Source organism: Ascaphus truei, chromosome 6 (genome assembly GCF_040206685.1).
Source record: "Ascaphus truei isolate aAscTru1 chromosome 6, aAscTru1.hap1, whole genome shotgun sequence".
Taxonomy (NCBI): domain Eukaryota; kingdom Metazoa; phylum Chordata; class Amphibia; order Anura; family Ascaphidae; genus Ascaphus; species Ascaphus truei.
The window spans coordinates 50,976,710-50,995,878 of NC_134488.1; the positions used below are offsets into that span (position 1 = coordinate 50,976,710).

A 19,169-nucleotide genomic window follows, 5' to 3' on the forward strand; every position below is an offset into this window, starting at 1 on the left:
ATAGCTGTTCCTCAATTAGGAGAGCAGCTGAGAGAAATCAGAAACATTGTGAACTCTGGTCTGGATTTTCCATCCACTATCCTAAGTAATTTTGAAGCTGTGGGATGAAACACATTTACATTGTGGCTGCACTTTCTGATCTAAATCGGACAGAAAGCTGCCTAATCCCTGGGACTATATCACTGTGTTTGTGTGTGTGTGTGTGTGTGTGTGTGTGTGTGTGTGTGTGCAGATATGTACTGTCTCTCTCTCCAGACCTCGCGTCTGTCGCTCTCATATTAAGCTGTCACTTTGCCTTCTATCTGTCAGTATGACAGTAACTCCATCCTGCAGCCAGCTTCCCCGAACACTCATAAAGGTGCTGCCTGTAATTAAACTTTTGATGTATTAATTACAGACATGCAGGCTTTGGGAGAGATAAAGAGACTTCCAGATGTGTCTGGGATTGGATGTTGACATCCTGCTAATGTATTATATCACAAACATCACAATACCTTCATAATTCATCATCTTCACACGTTCAAAGTGTCTGAGATTCCATAAATAATTCCCTTTCATCTGGACTTCGGGAATCAGTAACTCATAACAGAGGAGCGGCAACAAAATGAAAGCTTTCCCCCCCTCATTAAACACCCTATTGCATAATGTTTTTTCACTTCTCGAAGGCAGATTTAGAAATGTGGAGAGGACAGCTGTGATTCTCATTAGACTCTTGTCAACAGCTCCCAATAACTTTTCCAATATATCCATATAACCGCTTCCTATAACTCATCCTATTACTCTATAATAACTCCTCCCGATAACTCCTCTTATTACTCCCGATAACTCCTCCTATTACTCCCTATAACTCCTCCTATTACTCCATATAACCTCTCCCTATAACTCCTCTATTACTCCCTATAACTCCTCCTATTACTCTATATTACTCCCTATAACTCCTCTATTACTCCTCTAATACTCTATATAACCCCTCCCTATAACTCCTCCTATTACTCCGTATAACTCCTATTTCTCCATATAACCTCTCCCTATAACCCCTCCTATTACTCCATATAACCGATTCCTATAACTCATCCTATTACTCGATATAACCCTTCCCTATAACTCCTCCTATTACCCCATATAACCACTTCCTATAACTCATCCTATTTCTCTATATATCCCTTCCTTATAAATCCTCCTATTACTCCCTATAACTCCTTCTATTACCCCATATAACCTATGCCTATAACTCCTCCTATTACTCTTTATAACCCCTCCCTATAACTCCTCATATTACCCTATATTACCTCTCCCTATAACTCCTCCTATTACTCCATATAACCGATTCCTATAACTCCTCTTATTTCTCCATATAACCTCTCCCTATAACTCGTCCTATTACCCCATATAACCCCTCCCTATAACTCCTATTACCCCATATAACATCTCCCTATAACTCCTCCTATTACCCAATATAACCTCTTCCTATAACTGCTCCTATTACTCCATACTATATAACCTCTCCCTATAACTCCTCTTATTACCCCATAAAATGGCTCCCTATAACTCCTATTACCCCATGTAACGGTGTTTCCCCCACCTGATGGGAGATTCTGCCATTACAGTGTGTGTGGTGCATGCTACCTGTTGGTAAGCAAGAGGGCTGAGTCGTCCGCAGATGGTTGTGGGGACACAGGACAGGTTTCTGGGTACATACTCCACATGGTTCTCTAGCAGTGCAGCGCCTCCAGATGTATGGAGGCGATCTCCTACGATAGAAATACTCCCTCTCCTTCCCCAGTAAGATCACACACCAGGCAGGTGGTATATGAAACAGGGACTTCTTTATTGGGTCAGCACTCACAGTCACGGCAGTGGCCTGCCCAATACAGAGTCTGGATCGGCTACCCAGCTGTAGGATGGTCCCTGGACATCCACTATGGGTCAAGGGCCCCTGCAGCTGTCCTTGCCCTTCCCTGCCCCTCTAGCAGAGGCAGGGGAAAGGTCTACACTCACTCTCCCTCGAAGGGAAGAGGAACAGAGAAGGCCCAATGTGTGACCTTCCTCTTTCAGTGGGCAGAGGCACACCTCCGAAATTTGGGTGGCAATCCCCTTAATTACAGTCAGGGGGAGGGCACCAGGTCTGACCCGTGATTTGGCAGCCCAGGCCTGGTTCCACCTACTCCCCTGTCACTCAAGGGCACTGTAGGGAGTGGGAAAAAAACATGTTTACTACTGGCAGGCCTACTCTTACCAGGACTTACTGCCAGTGAGGGCAGACTGGAAGCCAAGAACCAGGCCTGGCTACAACCATATAACCCCTACCTATAACACCTCCTAATGCCCCATATAACCTCTCCCTATAACTCCTCCTATTACCATATATAACCTCTCCCTATAACTCCTCCTAACACCCCATACTGTTGCGGCCGAGTTTATTATGACCTTTACCCGGTCTCGGCCGCAACAGAAACCGGGTGCGCGCCGAGGTGTCCCGGGCGCGCGCCGGAGCCTCGGAGGATCGGTCATCCGATCGGGGCTTCCCCCTCCCCTCTCCGGGTCTGCCGGGTCCCCCGGAGCCCCCCACCGCCATCCCCCACATCGCGGGACACCAGGGCTCCCTCGGGGAGCCCTGGGCACGCGCGCCATGCGCGCACACTCCCAATGAAGCGTGACCGCGCATCGATGATGCGCGGCATGCCGAGGGAAAGAAACGAGCCAACCGGGAAACCTCCCGGCTTGCGGCTCTAGCCAACGTCAAATAAAGTGTGCCGCCTCTGTATAACCTCTCCCTGTAACTTCTCCTATTACCCCATAATGCCCCGGCTATTGGTTTAGCAGAACAATCTGTGTTTTTTGGATTGATACACGTGGAAGTTAACTTTTCATTGCGTTTGTCTTTGAGTCCTTTAGCTTGTTGTCCTGAGAAGGGAGAGCGCAGCAGGGAGTGATTGTGTAACAGGGACTGAGTGTGGGTTATATTTGCTCATGTTACACACTTGGAATAGAAATGAGAGAAAAGGATCCTGCACTGGTCCATATTCCAAGATTTCTGCCCTTTCTGTGGACCCGTATTTGCTGATATCATCATATATCCCTGACATGGGGTGGTTTTCTCATTCATTTCATATATATATATATTTTACTAATTTCATATGCTGATTTATCATTAATATCACCGAGATGCTGATTTATCATTAATATCACTGAGATGCTGATCTATCATTAATATCACCGAGATGCTGATTTATCATTAATATCGCTGAGATGCTGATCTATCATTAATATCACATAGATGCTGATTTATCATTAATATCGCTGAGATGCTGATTTATCATTAATATCACTGAGATGCTGATTTATCATTAATATCACGAGATGCTGATTTATCATTAATATCACCGGGATGCTGATTTATCATTAATATTACCAAGATGCTGATTTATCATTAATATCACGAGATGCTGATTTATCATTAATATCACTGGGAGGCTGATCTATCATTAATATCACCGAGATGCTGATTTATCATTAATATCGCTGAGATGCTGATTTATCATTAATATCACTGAGATGCTGATTTATCATTAATATCACGAGATGCTGATTTATCATTAATATCACCGGGATGCTGATTTATCATTAATATTACCAAGATGCTGATTTATCATTAATATCACGAGATGCTGATTTATCATTAATATCACGAGATGCTGATTTATCATTAATATCACTGGGAGGCTGATTTATCATTAATATCACCGAGATGCTGATTTATCATTAATATCAACGAGATGCTGATTTATCATTAATTTCACATAGATGCTGATTTATCATTAATATCACGAGATGCTGATTTATCATTAATATCACCGATATGCAGATTTATCATTAATATCACCGAGATGTTGATTTATCATTAATATCGCTGAGATGCTGATTTATCATTAATATCACTGAGATGCTGATTTATCATTAATATCACGAGATGCTGATTTATCATTAATATCACCGGGATGCTGATTTATCATTAATATTACCAAGATGCTGATTTATCATTAATATCACGAGATGCTGATTTATCATTAATATCACTGGGAGGCTGATTTATCATTAATATCACCGAGATGCTGATTTATCATTAATATCAACGAGATGCTGATTTATCATTAATATCACATAGATGCTGATTTATCATTAATATCACGAGATGCTGATTTATCATTAATATCACCGATGTGCAGATTTATCATTAATATCACCGAGATGCTGATTTATCATTAATATCACCGATATGCGGATTTATCATTAATATCACAGAGGTGCGGATTTATCATTAATATCACGAGATGCTGATTTATCATTAATATTACCAAGATGCTGATTTATCATTAATATCACGAGATGCTGATTTATCATTAATATCACCGATGTGCGGATTTATCATTAATATCACCGATGTGCGGATTTATCATTAATATCACGAGATGCTGATTTATCATTAATATCACGAGATGCTGATTTATCATTAATATCACCGATGTGCGGATTTATCATTAATATCACCGATGTGCGGATTTATCATTAATATCACCGAGATGCTGATTTATCATTAATATCATTGCTATGCAGATTTCCTATTGATATCCCTCATGGTATTTATGTATAATTGTATTTTTATAGCACCCACAAGGTTCACAGCGCTTTGCAATTGTTACAAACTTTACAATACAAATACAACACTGGAAATATAATCCCATAGGTGTCTTAAGAGCATCAAGACATAAATATAACATTGGGAGAATGGAGGTCATGCCCCAAAGAGCTTACAATCTATTATTTATAGTGATGATTCCTCATTGATTTCTCATTGCATATTGTGCTTTCTATGTGACTTTTTTTGTTTTTGTTTTTTAATTTAGTTTTTCGTTCTCCTTGTTTTTTTTCCATCCAGATCCCCCCACCACTCTCCCACCTCCCACAACAACCACTACCACCACCCCTCTCATCATCCCAGGTATGGTACCCTCATTACCCGTTTGCATGTCACCTCCCTGCATGAGCTGCACGCCGTGGGTGGCAGGAACCCCCCCTGGTATTTGGGGGGCTGCAGGAGTTAGCTTAGTATGATTGTGTATTTCCATTCACCTAATTCCCCCTCCTGTTGGCAGTACTGTACTTAGTTAGAGGGCAGACTTATAGTCTTGGGGGTCTCACATTCATATACTGACTTATAGTCCTGAAGGTCTCACAGTCTGATACAGACTTGTAGTCCTGGTTATATGAAGAGGGAAAACATCCAGGCACACAGTCTTCTAATCTAGTGATTTATTGAGCATAGAAAACGACCAACATTTCCACTGGCACGCAGTCTTTGTCAAGGTGAAGGCTGACTAACAAACATATAGTTATAAGCAAATATATACCCCAATGCTCACCCATAGTGATTCACTGTAGCTGTCCCTCGACAAAGGTAGCGCAGCAAACGTCAGCTACAGATGTACTTGAAACAGAGAGCACTAAAAGGGGAATGTAAGTCCACCTTCATACCCCCGCTTTAGAAATCAATCGGTGAGTACTTATATATGTCTGGTAAAAGCGGATTTGACCAACTATGCTAGACGTAGCACTAGAGGAACATATAATATGAGTTTTAATGAGAAGGCTTAAAGCACTAACTGAAAATGAGAATATTATTGTCAAACGAGCAGATAAGGAGGGAGCACTTGTAGTCCAGGATTATGTGCAGTACATGAGGAGGCAACTTTCAGACACCAACAGTTATATTATGCTTAAAAGGGACCCGACACATGAGTATGCCCGTGAAATTAAGGGTTTTATCGCAGTGGGCCTTAACAACCGTTGGTTATCTGAGAAGGAAGTGGAATTCCTGTATATGGAGCATCCTAAATGCCCTGTATGCTACACCTAGCCAAAAATCCACAAAAGCATGAGAAAACCCCCAATGGAAGACCAAATTATTGCTGCTACTTAGGGCCTCATGCAGAGAGCAGCGCTAACAGGGAAAGCGGCATGTATTGGCGAAATCTGCCTTTAGAAAGGCAGAAAATGGGGAGTTTTAAAAAAAGCGCCATTTTTTTTCCCTCAGAATCTTGCCGCGCGGCTGGAGAGAACAGAAATCTCTCCAGTCTTGAAAACGGCCATATGCAGAGAGCAGCGAACGCCATCTAGTGGCTGTTCGCGGCAAAAAAATGGCGCGATTTTCAACATTTTTTCCTCTCCACCAAGCAGCTGGCGCTCCGCGGCCGGTGGAGGAGAAAAAAAAAAATCGATTTCTTTCCCACTAGTTTCAACAGCGCTCATAGCGCTCATAGCGCTGTTTGAAACTCTCCATATGCAGAAAGGATTGTAAATGCAGTTTTATGCCCTTTCTGCATATGGAGAAAAAAACTCTCCAATAAAGCTAAAAAAAAATTCCCCTCTCCAATTCTAAATAGCGCTGCTCTCTGCATGAGGCCCTTAGTCTCTAAATCAGCCATTAGCTATTTATGTGGATAACATTTTACAATCAATAGTCTTAACTGTACCCTCTTACCTTAGGGATACCTCGGATTTTTTGACAAAGCTTAGAGCTATTCATAAGTCTAATGATAGCCTTATTATGGTTACTATGGACGTAGCCAGCTTATACACCATTATACCACATGATGAAGGTCTCGAGGTGGTGAAGACAACATTGACATTGAAATAGGGGAGCGCAAGGAGAACACAATCAGAAATAAAACACGTAGGAATAAATGCCTTCCTTATTCCTAAGTGTTTTATTTCTGATTGTGTTTTCCTTGCGCTCCCTTATTTCTTTTCCATATACCATTCGAGGACCGTGGGAAGAGCCTCTCTGGGTTGAGCTGCAGTATTCATTATTGGGCCAGTATTGTTTTTATATATTTCTTCGGCCTTATCACACGCTTATTATTGTGAGTCACATTGGAGCGCCCTAGCCTTTCTCCTATCATATCATGCTACCGTTACATTTTATTTTGTATAAAAATTATTTTAAGTTTGAACAACAGTATTATTTACAGATTGAGGGAACCGCAATGGGCAGCAATGTGGCTCCGGCCTATGCTAACCTATACATGGCACATTTTGAAAGGGAATATATCTATGCATCAGTACATTATGCACATATACTCTGCTGCTATCGGTACATAGACGATATTTTAATTTTATGGAAAGGCACAGAAGAGCAGTTGATACCATTCTTTGATTATCTTAACAATTGGAAACTCTGGTGCACTTTACAAATAATTGGAGCACTACAGAAATATCCTTTTTGGATGTTTTGGTTAGTAAAGAGAATGGATTACTTCACACGGATGTGTATAGGAAGCCTACTGATAGCAATGCTGTACTGAGGGCCGATAGTTATCCCTCACCGGCCTTAGTAAAGGCACTTCCTTATTCACAAAAAGTGAGAATCTCGAATCACAGAGCGTTTGGGCCCTGCAATTTCTGACTTAAAGGAACGTTTTAAGGCCAGGGGTTATACATCATCCTCTCTTGAAGAGGCCTTTAAAAGGGACGTGACACCTACCTACTACATTTGAAAGAATAATATTTCCCACTACTTACAGTAGAGCGAGTAATTTTTTGAGATCAACTATGAACAGACACTGGCATATTCTGCAACATGACCACATTTTGTCTGATATTTGTCGGGCACCACCTATGCTAGCATTTAGAAGAGGGAAGAATCTTTCTGATGCATTGATTAAATCAGACGACAATTTTTTTTTTAATCAAAACACACATTTTTTGAGTCAAGGTAAGCCAGGTCATTTCAGATGTTGTAATTGCTCCATTTGCAATAGCCTTTGTATTGGAGATGTGTTCTGTCATCCATGTACTGGAAAACACATACAAATTAAACACTGGATCACTTGCAAATCTACACATGTACTTTATTAAATGCCCCTGTGGGCTCCTTTATGTCGGTAAAACGACAAGGATGCTCAAATAGCTCTCTATAGAGCAGAAGAGTGTAATTAGAAAAGGTACTGACCCCGCGATACTTGTACAGCATTGTGTCCAACATAAACTTCCCATATCAGCAATGAGGGTTATGGTTATGGAAATTGTACCACCATTAAGGGGGAGCTTTGGACGGAGATACAGCCCTATTAAGAAGGGAAGCATATTGGATATACCATTTGTGGACGAGCAATGGAGGTGGACACAACGAACAGTTGAATTTAAAATGTTTCCCTTGACAGGCATTAATCGTGTTGTTGCAGTAGTGGACCCGCGACTCTACAACTCCGTCAGCTCCGGTGCCATATTGTCAAGTATGCTGGGAGTCTTATCTTGGATCTGGGATGGTTGAATATTATAATTAGCTCCATTTCCGTGACACTTCTGTTATGTTTGTGTTATATGTATTGTCCTTAAGGGTTCTATTTCATGTACAGTGGTGTGAAAAAGAAAGTGCACCCTCTTTGAATTCTATGGTTTTACACATCAGGACATAATAACAATCATGTGTTCCTTAGCAGGTCTTAAAATTAGGTAAATACAACCTCAGGGGAACAACATTGTTTTTCACACATGGCTTCTCCATTTTGGCTTTATTTTTGTTAAATAAATCATGACACGGTGTAATATGTCATGTGTTGTTGTTCCCCTGAGGTTGTATTTACCTAATTTTTAGACCTGCTAAGGAACAGATGATTGTTATTATGTCCTGATATGTAAAACCATAGAATTCAAAGAGGGTGTACTTTCTTTTTCACACAACTGTATTATGTTCACTTAATTTTCACTGTATAACACTTTTATATACACTTATGTCGTATATGTTGTGTAATTATGCTCTTATGGGTATTTCACCCTTATATATGGGAATGCATAGTGGTACACTTAGGGCTGGGAACGGCCCTTTCTTTTATTTCTATCACTGAGGGGCTCTGCTATACTTTTTCACTGCTACCCGGCTGCTATGCCTGGCGCTGGGTTTAGCATCATGTTGTCATGGCAGCAGATGGGAGACGGGTCCGAGTCCGCTGTGGTGCATGAGCGTACTGACGTTGCGCCGCACGTATGCGCCGGGCTCTCATTCATGGGAGCTTTGTGGTGCGCATGCGTGGACCTATGTCGCCGCCGTGCCGTCACGGTGGGACCCGTTTTCGAGCCGAGGGACAGCTGCAGTGAATCACTATGGGTGAGCATTGGGGTATATATTTGCTTATCTCTATATGTTAGTCAGCCTTCAGCTTGACAAAGACTGCGTGCCAGTGGAAACGTTGGTCGTTTTCTATGCTGAATAAATCGCTAAATAAGACGACCATGTGTCTGGATATTTTTCCTCTTCATGTGAACGTATTGGGGTCTTGCAGGACTTTCCCTTTTTCTCCGTGAGCACCAGCAGTTGATACATTGTTACAAACAGATGAGACGTGTACCAGTAATTCGCATTTTGAATGGTCACATTGTTATATACAGACTTTTAGTGCTGGGGGTCTCACAGTCATATACAGACGTGTAATACCGGGGGTCTCACAGTCATATACAGACTTTTGATACCGAGGGTCTCACAGTCTGTATATGACTTGTAATACTGGGGTTCTCTCAGTCATATACAGACTTGTAATATCGAGGTCTCACAATCATATACAAATTTGTAATATAGGGGGTCTCTCAGTCATATACATACGTGTAGTACCAGGGGTCTCTCAGTCATATACAGAGTTGTAATACCGGGAGTCTCTCAGTCATATACAGAGATGTAATATTGGGGGTCTCTCAGTCATATACATACGTGTAGTACCAGGGGTCTCTCAGTCATATACATAAGTGTAGTACCAGGGGTCTCTCAGTCATATACATAAGTGTAGTACCAGGGGTCTCTCAGTCATATACAGAGTTGTAATACTGGGGGTGTCTCAGTCATATACAGAGTTGTAATACCGGGAGTCTCACAGTCATATACAGACTTGAAATACCGGGGGTCTCAGTCATATACAGACGTGTAATATTAGGGGTCTCTCAGTCATATATACAGACTTGTAATCCCGGGCATCTCTCAGTCATATACAGACGTGTAATATCGAGGGTCTCACTGTCATATACAGACGTGTAATACCGGGGGTCTCACACTCATATACAGATTTGTAATACCGGGGGTCTCACAGTAATATACAGACTTTTGATACTGGAGTCTCAGTCATATACAGACAATGTAATAATGGGAGTCTCTCAGTCAAATACAGACTTGTAATATCGGGATCGCTCAGTCATATACAGATCTATAATACCGGGGGTCTCACAGTCATATACAGACTTGTAATATCAGGGGTCTGTCCGTCATATACAGATTTGTAATACTGGGGGTCTCCATCATATACAGACTTATAATATCGGGAGTCTCACAGTCATATACAGACTTGTTATACCGGGGGTCTCTCAGTCATATACAGACTTATAATATCGGGGGTCTCACAGTCATATACTGACTTGTTATACCAGGGGTCTCTCAGTCATATACAGACTTGTGATATTGGGGGTCTCACAGTCATGTACAGATTTGTAATTCCGGGGGTCTCTCAGACATATACAGTCATTTAAACACTGACAAGACTATAACAATGGTATTTGGGACTAAGGCTAAATTTCTAATGCTTCCAATGACTGAGCTCCAGATCAGAACTAATGCTAACACCACCCTAACTCCTATTACTAGTTTTAAATACCTGGACATATGGTTTGACTCCCATTTAACATTCAGGATGCACATTGACACCCTGCCATCCAAAACCTATGCCAAACTAGGTGTACTTTACAGAAACAAATCCTCCCTAAATCAGCTAGTCAGAAAGCGTATCGCACAGCAGATGCTAATGCCAATTATCGACTATGGAGACATAGTATACGGCCAGAAGACTGTTCATGGTCCCAAGGTTCAGCAAAGTATCCAGCCGCTCCGCTTTCTCTTACCGTGAACCCCAAAACTGGAACAGTTACCGGAGACTCTCACAGCCTCCTCCAGTCTAAGTTCTTTCTATACTAAAGCTGTCTCACGTTTTAATCTGGTCTGTAACTGTTACATACGCCTATAATATATATTATCTCTAACTGTGCATGCTACAGTATGTCTTGTATATAATGTATACCCTGTTCACTTCCTGTATGTAACTGTATTTGTAACCATGTATTTTTTGTCATCTTAACTATATGCCCAGGACATACTTGAAAACGAGAGGTAACTCTCAATGTATTACTTCCTGGTAAAACATTTTATAAATAAATATACAGATGTGTAATACCAGGGACTCACAGTCATATACAGACTTATAGTACTGGGGGTCACTCAGTCATATACAGACTTGTTATACCGGGAGTCTTAGAGGCATATACAGACTTGTTGTCCTGGGGGTCTCACAGTCATATACAGACTTGTTATACCGGGGGTCTCACATTCATATGCTGTACAGACTTGTAATACCGGGGGTCTCTCAGTCATATACAGACTTATAGTACTGGTGGTCTCTCAGTCATATACAGACTTGTTATACCGGGGGTCTCTCAGTCATATACAGACTTATAGTACTGGGGGTCTCTCAGTCATATACAGACTTGTTATACCGGGGGTCTCACAGTCATATACAGACTTGTAATATCGGACGTTTCACAGTCATTTACAGACTTGTAATACTGGGTGTCTCTCAGTCATATACAGACGTGTAATTCCGGGGGTCTCTCAGTCATATACAGACTTGTAGTATCGGGGGTCTCTCAGTCATATACAGACTTGTAATTCCGGGGGTTTCTCAGTCATATACAGACTTGTAATATCGGGGGTCTCACAGTCATATACAGACTTTTTATACCGGGGGTCTCACAGTCATATACAGACTTGTAATACTGGGGGTCTCTCAGTCATATACAGACGTGTAATTCCGGGGGTCTCTCAGTCATATACAGACTTGTAATACTGGGGGTCTCACTGTCATATAAAGATTTGTAATAATGGGGGGTCTCTCAGTCATATACAGACTTGTAATATTGGGGGTCTCTCAGTCATATACAGACTTGTAATATCAGGGGTCTCACAGTCATATACAGACTTGTAATACCGGGGCTGAGGAAAGATGAGGTGAATGACCACCTCAATAACGTGTGCTACAGAGTAAGGGTATTTCCACAATAAAGAATGTCTCCACAATGCTAGTATTTATCCAGAGTAAAAACGGAGTGAATGAAAGTCCAATGACTTAACCCCTAGTGTGGGGGACGGGTTAGCGAAATTGACAAGAGAGGGATGACCGGGGGAGGTCTCTCGACCGGCACCGGACCCCTTCAGTGTATATAGCCGCACATAAAACCAATCCTCCTGGGGACACTCCGTAAATGTTGAAAATGAATTCACTTACTGCATCTGGTAATCCGGATATGCGTGCTCCATGTTGTTCGTGGTATACAGAAAAAACTTCTCACTGACGAGAGAGAAGAGACAGCGGGCACTGCTAGGCAAATATCGAAGGCTGGACTGCGCTGGGATAAAAAATTATTTATTGACCATATGCAAACAGGGATAAAAAGGGAAAGTCCCCCGTAGTAACTCTAACGCGTTTTTTTGGACAAACCCCCATAGGGCTTAGTGTGGTCCGCATTTTGTCTGGGCACCAGCAGCGGAGGGTTAGGGTTAGTGTGGTCCGCATTTTGTCTGGGCAGCATCAACGGAGGGTTAAGGTTAGTGTGGTCCGCACTCTGTCTGGGCACCAGCAGCGGAGGGTTAGGATTAGTGCGGCCCGCACTTTGTGCAGCAGAGGATGATTAGTGCTTGTGACGGTAGGGCTAGCTGGCATCACAAAACTGGGCTAGCTACCCCTAAATCCATGTAACTTGGCCACCTATGTAAGGCTTATTTCGGCCAAATGCACTTTAATATCTGGGGAAGAACAGGGAATGTGTACATGTAACCCATGCCTGTAAGTATGTATTTCAAAGCCTGTATTCTTTATTCCCTGTGACAATCCTTCCCCCGGTTTAGTGATTCAACATTGTTCTGTGATGTGATTTGGAGTCAGCCCTGTAAAGTGTAAATTCGATTATGTGACTGTATGTACTCATTTCTCAGATAGCAGACTGGTAATGTGATTTGCATGTGTGTAATGATGCGCTCACCACAAACAAGGCGTGACTGCGAGGTCGAGGTGGGGATTTGATAAAAGCCAAACCACAGCCGCGATGGCGCGTCTAGAGTGTAGATAGGTCGAGGTAGCCAGGTCAGGGTAGGAGAGGTCAGGATGGTCAGTGATACTTGCCGAGGTCTGGATTGGAGAGGTACGGATCGTTGCAGGTACTTTTGCCCCTGTCGGGATTGGAGAGGTGCCGATCGTTGCAGGTACTTTTGCCAAGGTTGGGATTGGAGAGGTGCCGATCGTTGCAGGTACTTTTGCCAAGGTTGGGATTGGAGAGGTGCCGATCGTTGCAGGTACTTTTGCTAAGGTCGGGATTGGAGAGGTGCGGATCGTTGCAGGTACTTTTGCTAAGGTCGGGATTGGAGAGGTGCCGATCGTTGCAGGTACTTTTGCCAAGGTCGGGATTGGAGAGGTGCCGATCGTTGCAGGTACTTTTGCCAAGGTCGGGATTGGAGAGGTGCCGATCGTTGCAGGTACTTTTGCTAAGGTCGGGATTGGAGAGGTGCGGATCGTTGCAGGTACTTTTGCCCCAGTCGGGATTGGAGAGGTGCCGATCGTTGCAGGTACTTTTGCCAAGGTCGGGATTGGAGAGGTGCCGATCGTTGCAGGTACTTTTGCTAAGGTCGGGATTGGAGAGGTGCGGATCGTTGCAGGTACTTTTGCTAAGGTCGGGATTGGAGAGGTGCGGATCGTTGCAGGTACTTTTCCCTCAGTCGGGATTGGAGAGGTGCAGATCGTTGCAGGTACTTTTCCCTCAGTCGGGATTGGAGAGGTGCAGATCGTTGCAGGTACTTTTGCTAAGGTCGGGATTGGAGAGGTGCCGATCGTTGCAGGTACTTTTGCCAAGGTCGGGATTGGACAGGTGCCAATTGTTGCAGGTACTTTTGCTAAGGTCGGGATTGGAGAGGTGTGGATCGTCGTGGTTAAGCCAGGGTCAGGAGCATAGAGGTACGGATTGTCGTTGGTAAGCCGGGTCGGGAGCGGAGAAGTGCGGAATCAAAAAAGCAAACATGGACAGGCAACACAGGACATAACAGGCAAGGCACGGACAGGAGGCAGAACTGCAGTGAGCACAGCGCACATAAACAAGGTTATGCTCGGCCGATGTGCAAGAGGGCAGGCTGAGCATATATAGGGAGAACAGTCCAATGAGGAGGGAGCATACTCCCTAGTAAGCTTGGCTGTGATTGGCTGCTGGAAAACACAGGTGAATCCTATAGTGCAACGGAATGAGATTGACATTGCGTGGGTGCCGCGCATAGCGGGAGCGCGACGGTGACGTCACCGTGCGAGCGAAGCCTGGAGGCGGGGCCAGCGGAGGTGGCTTTAGAAGCCGAGTGAGATCTGCGTGTGCCCCTAGGAGGTACTCTGGCAATAGTTGATCTGTGAGATGTGCTGCAGGATGCAGCAGATGCAGGGCACCCGATCATGGGTGTAGGTGAGTAGAGAGCGTGCCGAGAGTGGCGCGGGTGACGGATCTTTACAATGTGTACATTTCTATGGAGCGGCCAAATGCACTTTAATATCTGGGGAAGAACAGGGAATGTGTAAATGTAACCCATGTCTTTAAGAATGTATTTCAAAGCCTGTATTCTTTATTCTCTGTAACAATCCTTCCCCCGGTTTAGTGATTCAACATTGTTCTGTTATGTGATTTGGGAGTCAGCCCTGTAAAGTGTAAATTGGTTTATGTGACTGTATGTACTCATTTCTAAGATAGCAGACTGGTAATGTGATATGCATGTGTACATTTCTGTGGAGGAGACTCTGTGATTTAATCAGCTGAGGTTCCTGCAGAGAAATGTGTATTGAGACAAAGGCTGGGAGGATGGAGGTGTTAAAGACATTTGGTGAATGGGAAAAAGTGGACAATCAGGTCTGCTCTGGTTGGCCAGCAGCCCCTGTCCCATGTAAAGGATAGCCACAGAGGGCTATATAAGAGGCACTGCTGACCTGAGAATCTATCTGAGAGAATGAGAAACAATCTGTGAAGTAGTTTGGATCTTGACTGTGACCAGCTTGATATACATGTCAGCGGGGCTGCTGTATGATCAACACTCTGATATCCTGGACGAGAAGCGGACAGGGCAAGCCTTCTTGAAGCAGGAGTCTACTCCCCAGTTGGTATTGTATCTTGTTTTGTACATCTTTGTTTTGTCTGCTGGCGTGCTAGAATAAACCTCATTTTATTCAACAACCTTGTCCTGTTTGGTGCTAGTGATCCCGGTGGTTTCGGTGTAAAAGTACTGGTCTCCGATGACAGGCTTTTTCTGGTGGCATAGTGGGGGGCTTTGTGTTGGGATTCCTTGTGGGAAATTACAGCTCAAAGACGTCAAAGACGGTCTTGAATTTTCAAGACCGCGGGACAAGTTGTTCCAGACAACAAATCTGATATTTTACTATACGATCACATTTATATTAGTTTGGGTAAATCTGAAGATGGCTGTTCCAGGAGGATGTTAGTTGCCTGGTGCGCAAGATATGGGCTGCCGCGTTACGGCCAAGGTACGATGGGCCTTGCGGAGGACCTTGAGTGGTACGAGGCCGGCTTGGCCAAGTACCCTGATATGGATAGTGTTTGTGCGGGTTTGGTTACAGCGTTGGGTCCAGACACAACCGAGGACTATCACTTGCATGTTGTCCACCTACTGAGAGGTCATGCGGGACCTGTTCCTGTCTGATTACTCCGGGCGCAGCCCGAGAAGCTGGTCCTAACCCCCTTAAAAGTGCCGGTGAGCCAAGTCCTCCCGGTAGCTGACTCCCCCCGTGCCAAGGTGTCGGTCCCAAACTTCGCTAAGTTGGTGGACGGCACCGATGCAATTAAGTATTTCCTGTGGGCATTCGAGAGCTAATGCTCGATGCTCCAGGTGCCTGAGTCAGAGTGGCTGACATACCTCATCCCCACACTGAGTGAGAGAGGGCAGGCTGTCTACCGAAGGATCGACCGAGAGTTTGCTGACAATTACAAGTGTGTGAAGGCTACCTTCCTAGCCAAGTATAGCCCTAAGCCTGTGCCTTGCCTCACGGCCTCCAAGATGATGCAGGGCTGTGTGCTCCAGAGTACACAGCCAGAGAAGCGGGTCCGGAACCCCGTTACAGGGCCGAGCACCAGAGGGGCTGAGGTCGAGATTGACCGAGACGTTGCTGGCAAATCTGCCTCCTTGAGAGCTACCGGGCTAGCTGAGGAAGGTACTGTACTGGAAAACATACTGGACACCTAACAAACTCCTATTGAACCCCCAAAATAACCACAACATATATATAAGCATATGAGTGTCACAGAGGAGTGCTACTGAGCATGGCAATATATATAATAGTGGCTCAGGGGCTTACAACAATTTGGCCAAAATGTTAAACTAAAAGACCATTTTATTTAATAGATATTTATACATATATATTTAGGCACTGTACCGTGTATGAGTTTCACTGGACGTGCACTGAGCTCTGTCTGTGTTTTATGTTCTGTCTCTGGTTTTAGCTGAGGAAGGTGCCATGATGGCGACGGACTGTGTGCCCGCAAACTCACAGTCAGAGAAGCGGGTCCTAAACCCCGCTACAGTGGCGGTCAGACGAGCACTTCCAGTAGCTGACTCTTCCCAAGCCACCAAGCCGTGGTGGAGACAGCCAGGAGCAAGAGAGGCTGAGGTCGACCGAGACATTGCCGGCGAACCTGCCTCCATGAGAGTGACTGTGCTGGCTGAGGACGGCACCACGTGGGTGCCTTGCCTCGTGGACGCCAAGATGGAGGAGGGCAGTGTGCTCCCAAAGGCACAGCCAGAAAGCTGGTCCTTATCCCCGCTACTATGCCAGCTAGCTGAGCACCTCAGAGCGCTGACCGTCCACAAGCCACCGAGCTGTGGTGGAGTCAGCTGGGTGCCGGAGGTGCTGCAGCCAAGACGGCAGAGAATCTCCCCGAGGGCCGATACTCCCAGGGAGACCGGCTGTACCGTCCGCGGATGGAGTGCCCCAAAGTATCCCGCTCGAGTAACCCCAATCCGGGGCAACGTTCCCCAGCTACAGGGCTGACTGCTTATGAAAGGCTAGCCCCAGCAAAGGAACAGACAGCAGCTGTGCAGCCGGAGAAGCAGAGGGCCTAGTCAGCGGTCCCTCCAGCAGCTACTAGCGGCACAGAGATGCATCTTGATGGGCAGCAGAGTGCAGCCATCAGGCTGGAGGACCAAGCGGTCCACAGAAGATTTTTGCATACAGGGGTCCCAGGCAATCGGCAGGCGTCGGCCTGAGGGACCCCAACACTACAGTACCTCTTGGGCAGCCTGAAATGATCTGCCCAGAGCAATGGCTCCCACGGACAGGGATGCTGGTGAAGTTACCGGGAGAGGATGCTCCTGTGATCCCAATCACGGGGAGCCAAATTCGGGCAGTTGTCCAACCGTCCATCACAGTGTTTCATGCTCCCCAGCTTTTGGAGCTAACAGCAGTGATCGCCGCTCCCCTGCATTTGGAGCTATCATGTTCCAGGGTTACAGAGGAGATGCAGGGCTACCATAGGAGAGGGAGAGCCAGTGTATCGTCCCATACATCGACATACATATCGATTCCTGTCTGAGGTGACCAAGAGGCGGCTCGAGGTACTGGCAGCCTGGTCCCCCGAGTTCGGGGCAGTGTTACAGGCTCTGTCAGTGTGCCTGGCCACTGCTTGGGCTCAGGAGCACTGGCAGCCCTATGAATGTGGGAAGCCCTACGGGTCTCCTGGAGCACGACCCCCTAAATTGATTGCGGAGGATGCTCGGGGAGACTGAGACCTGGAGCCGTGCCCTTCAGGACTTGGACTTCGCTAAGGGCTGCGGGCACGGCAGTGCAGATGGTCTCTTCTGGCTGGACATACCCAGCAACCAACCTCAAGGACTTCCAGGGTTGTGGAGCCACCTGATGGGGTGACTACCCCAGAGCCTTCATCTTGAGGGGGGAGATGTGACGGTAGTGGTAGCTGGCATCACAAACCTGGGATGAAGCCCAGCTAGCTACCCCTGAATCCATGTAACTTGGCCACCAATGTAAGGCTTATTTCGGCTGAATGCACTTTAATATCTGGGGAAGAACAGGGAATGTATAAATGTAACCCATGTCTGCAAAAATGTATTTCAAAGCCTGTATTCTTTATTCTCTGTAACAATCCTTCCCCCGGTTTAGTGATTCAACATTGTTCTGTTATGTGATTTGGGAGTCAGCCCTGTAAAGTGTAAATTGGATTATGTGACTGTATGTACTCATTTCTAAGATAGCAGACTGGTAATGTGATTTGCATGTGTACATTTCTATGGAGAGGACTCTGTGATTTTAATCAGTTGAGGTTCCTGCAGAGAAATGTATATTGAGACAAAGGCTGGGAGCATGGAGATGTTAAAGACATTTGGTGAATGGGAAAGAGTGGACAATCAGGTCTTTGCTGGTTGGCCAGCAGCCCCTGTCCCATGTAAACGATAGCCACAGAGGGGTATATAAGAGGCACTGCTGACCTGAGAGTCTATCTGAGAGAATGAGAAACAATCTGTGAAATAGTTTGGATATTGACAGTGACCAGTTGGAGATACATGTCAGAGGCTCTGCTGTGTGATCAACACTCTGATATCCTGGACGAGAAGCGGACAGGGCAAGCCTTCTTGAAGTAGCCCCTGCACCTAGTGAGGCTAGAGTCTACTCCCCAGGCCCCCAGTTGGTATTCTATCTTGTTTTGTACATGCTGGTGTTCCAGAATTAACCTCATTTTATTCAACAACCTTGGCCTGTCTGGTGCTAGTGGTCTCGGTGGTTTCGGTGTAAAAGTACTGGTCTCTTGTGACAGTGCTACCCGCACTTTGTCTGGGCAGCAGCAGCGGAGGGTTAGTGCTGCCCGCACTTTGTCTGGGCAGCAGCAGAGGGTTAGGGTTAGTGCTGCCTGTACTTTGTCTGGGCAGCAGCAGCGGAGGGCAAGGCCTGGGACATAGTAAAGAATTTGGTGCTGCTGCTGCTCGCTCTTGCTTGCTGCCGCTCGCTCTACCAGGAGCTTTTTGCTGTCCTGGCAGAGGA

General features: G+C 45.2%; 1 protein-coding gene across 12 annotated transcripts in view; it reads left to right on the forward strand.

Moving 5' to 3' along the window:
* The window catches only part of CADM1 (cell adhesion molecule 1), a 266,840-nt gene that overhangs the window by 174,207 nt on the left and 73,464 nt on the right, over positions 1-19,169 (forward strand). For 7 of the 12 annotated variants that reach the window (XM_075604260.1, XM_075604267.1, XM_075604261.1 and 4 more), the window contains 2 exons: positions 4,937-4,999; positions 8,220-8,291. The exons of 2 other annotated variants lie outside the window; for them this stretch is intronic. In XM_075604260.1, coding sequence (XP_075460375.1) covers positions 4,937-4,999; positions 8,220-8,291 — 135 coding nt within the window. The remainder of the gene's footprint in view (positions 1-4,936; positions 5,000-8,219; positions 8,292-19,169) is intronic. 3 more of the 12 variants (XM_075604264.1, XM_075604272.1, XM_075604266.1) reach the window with 1 other exon arrangement.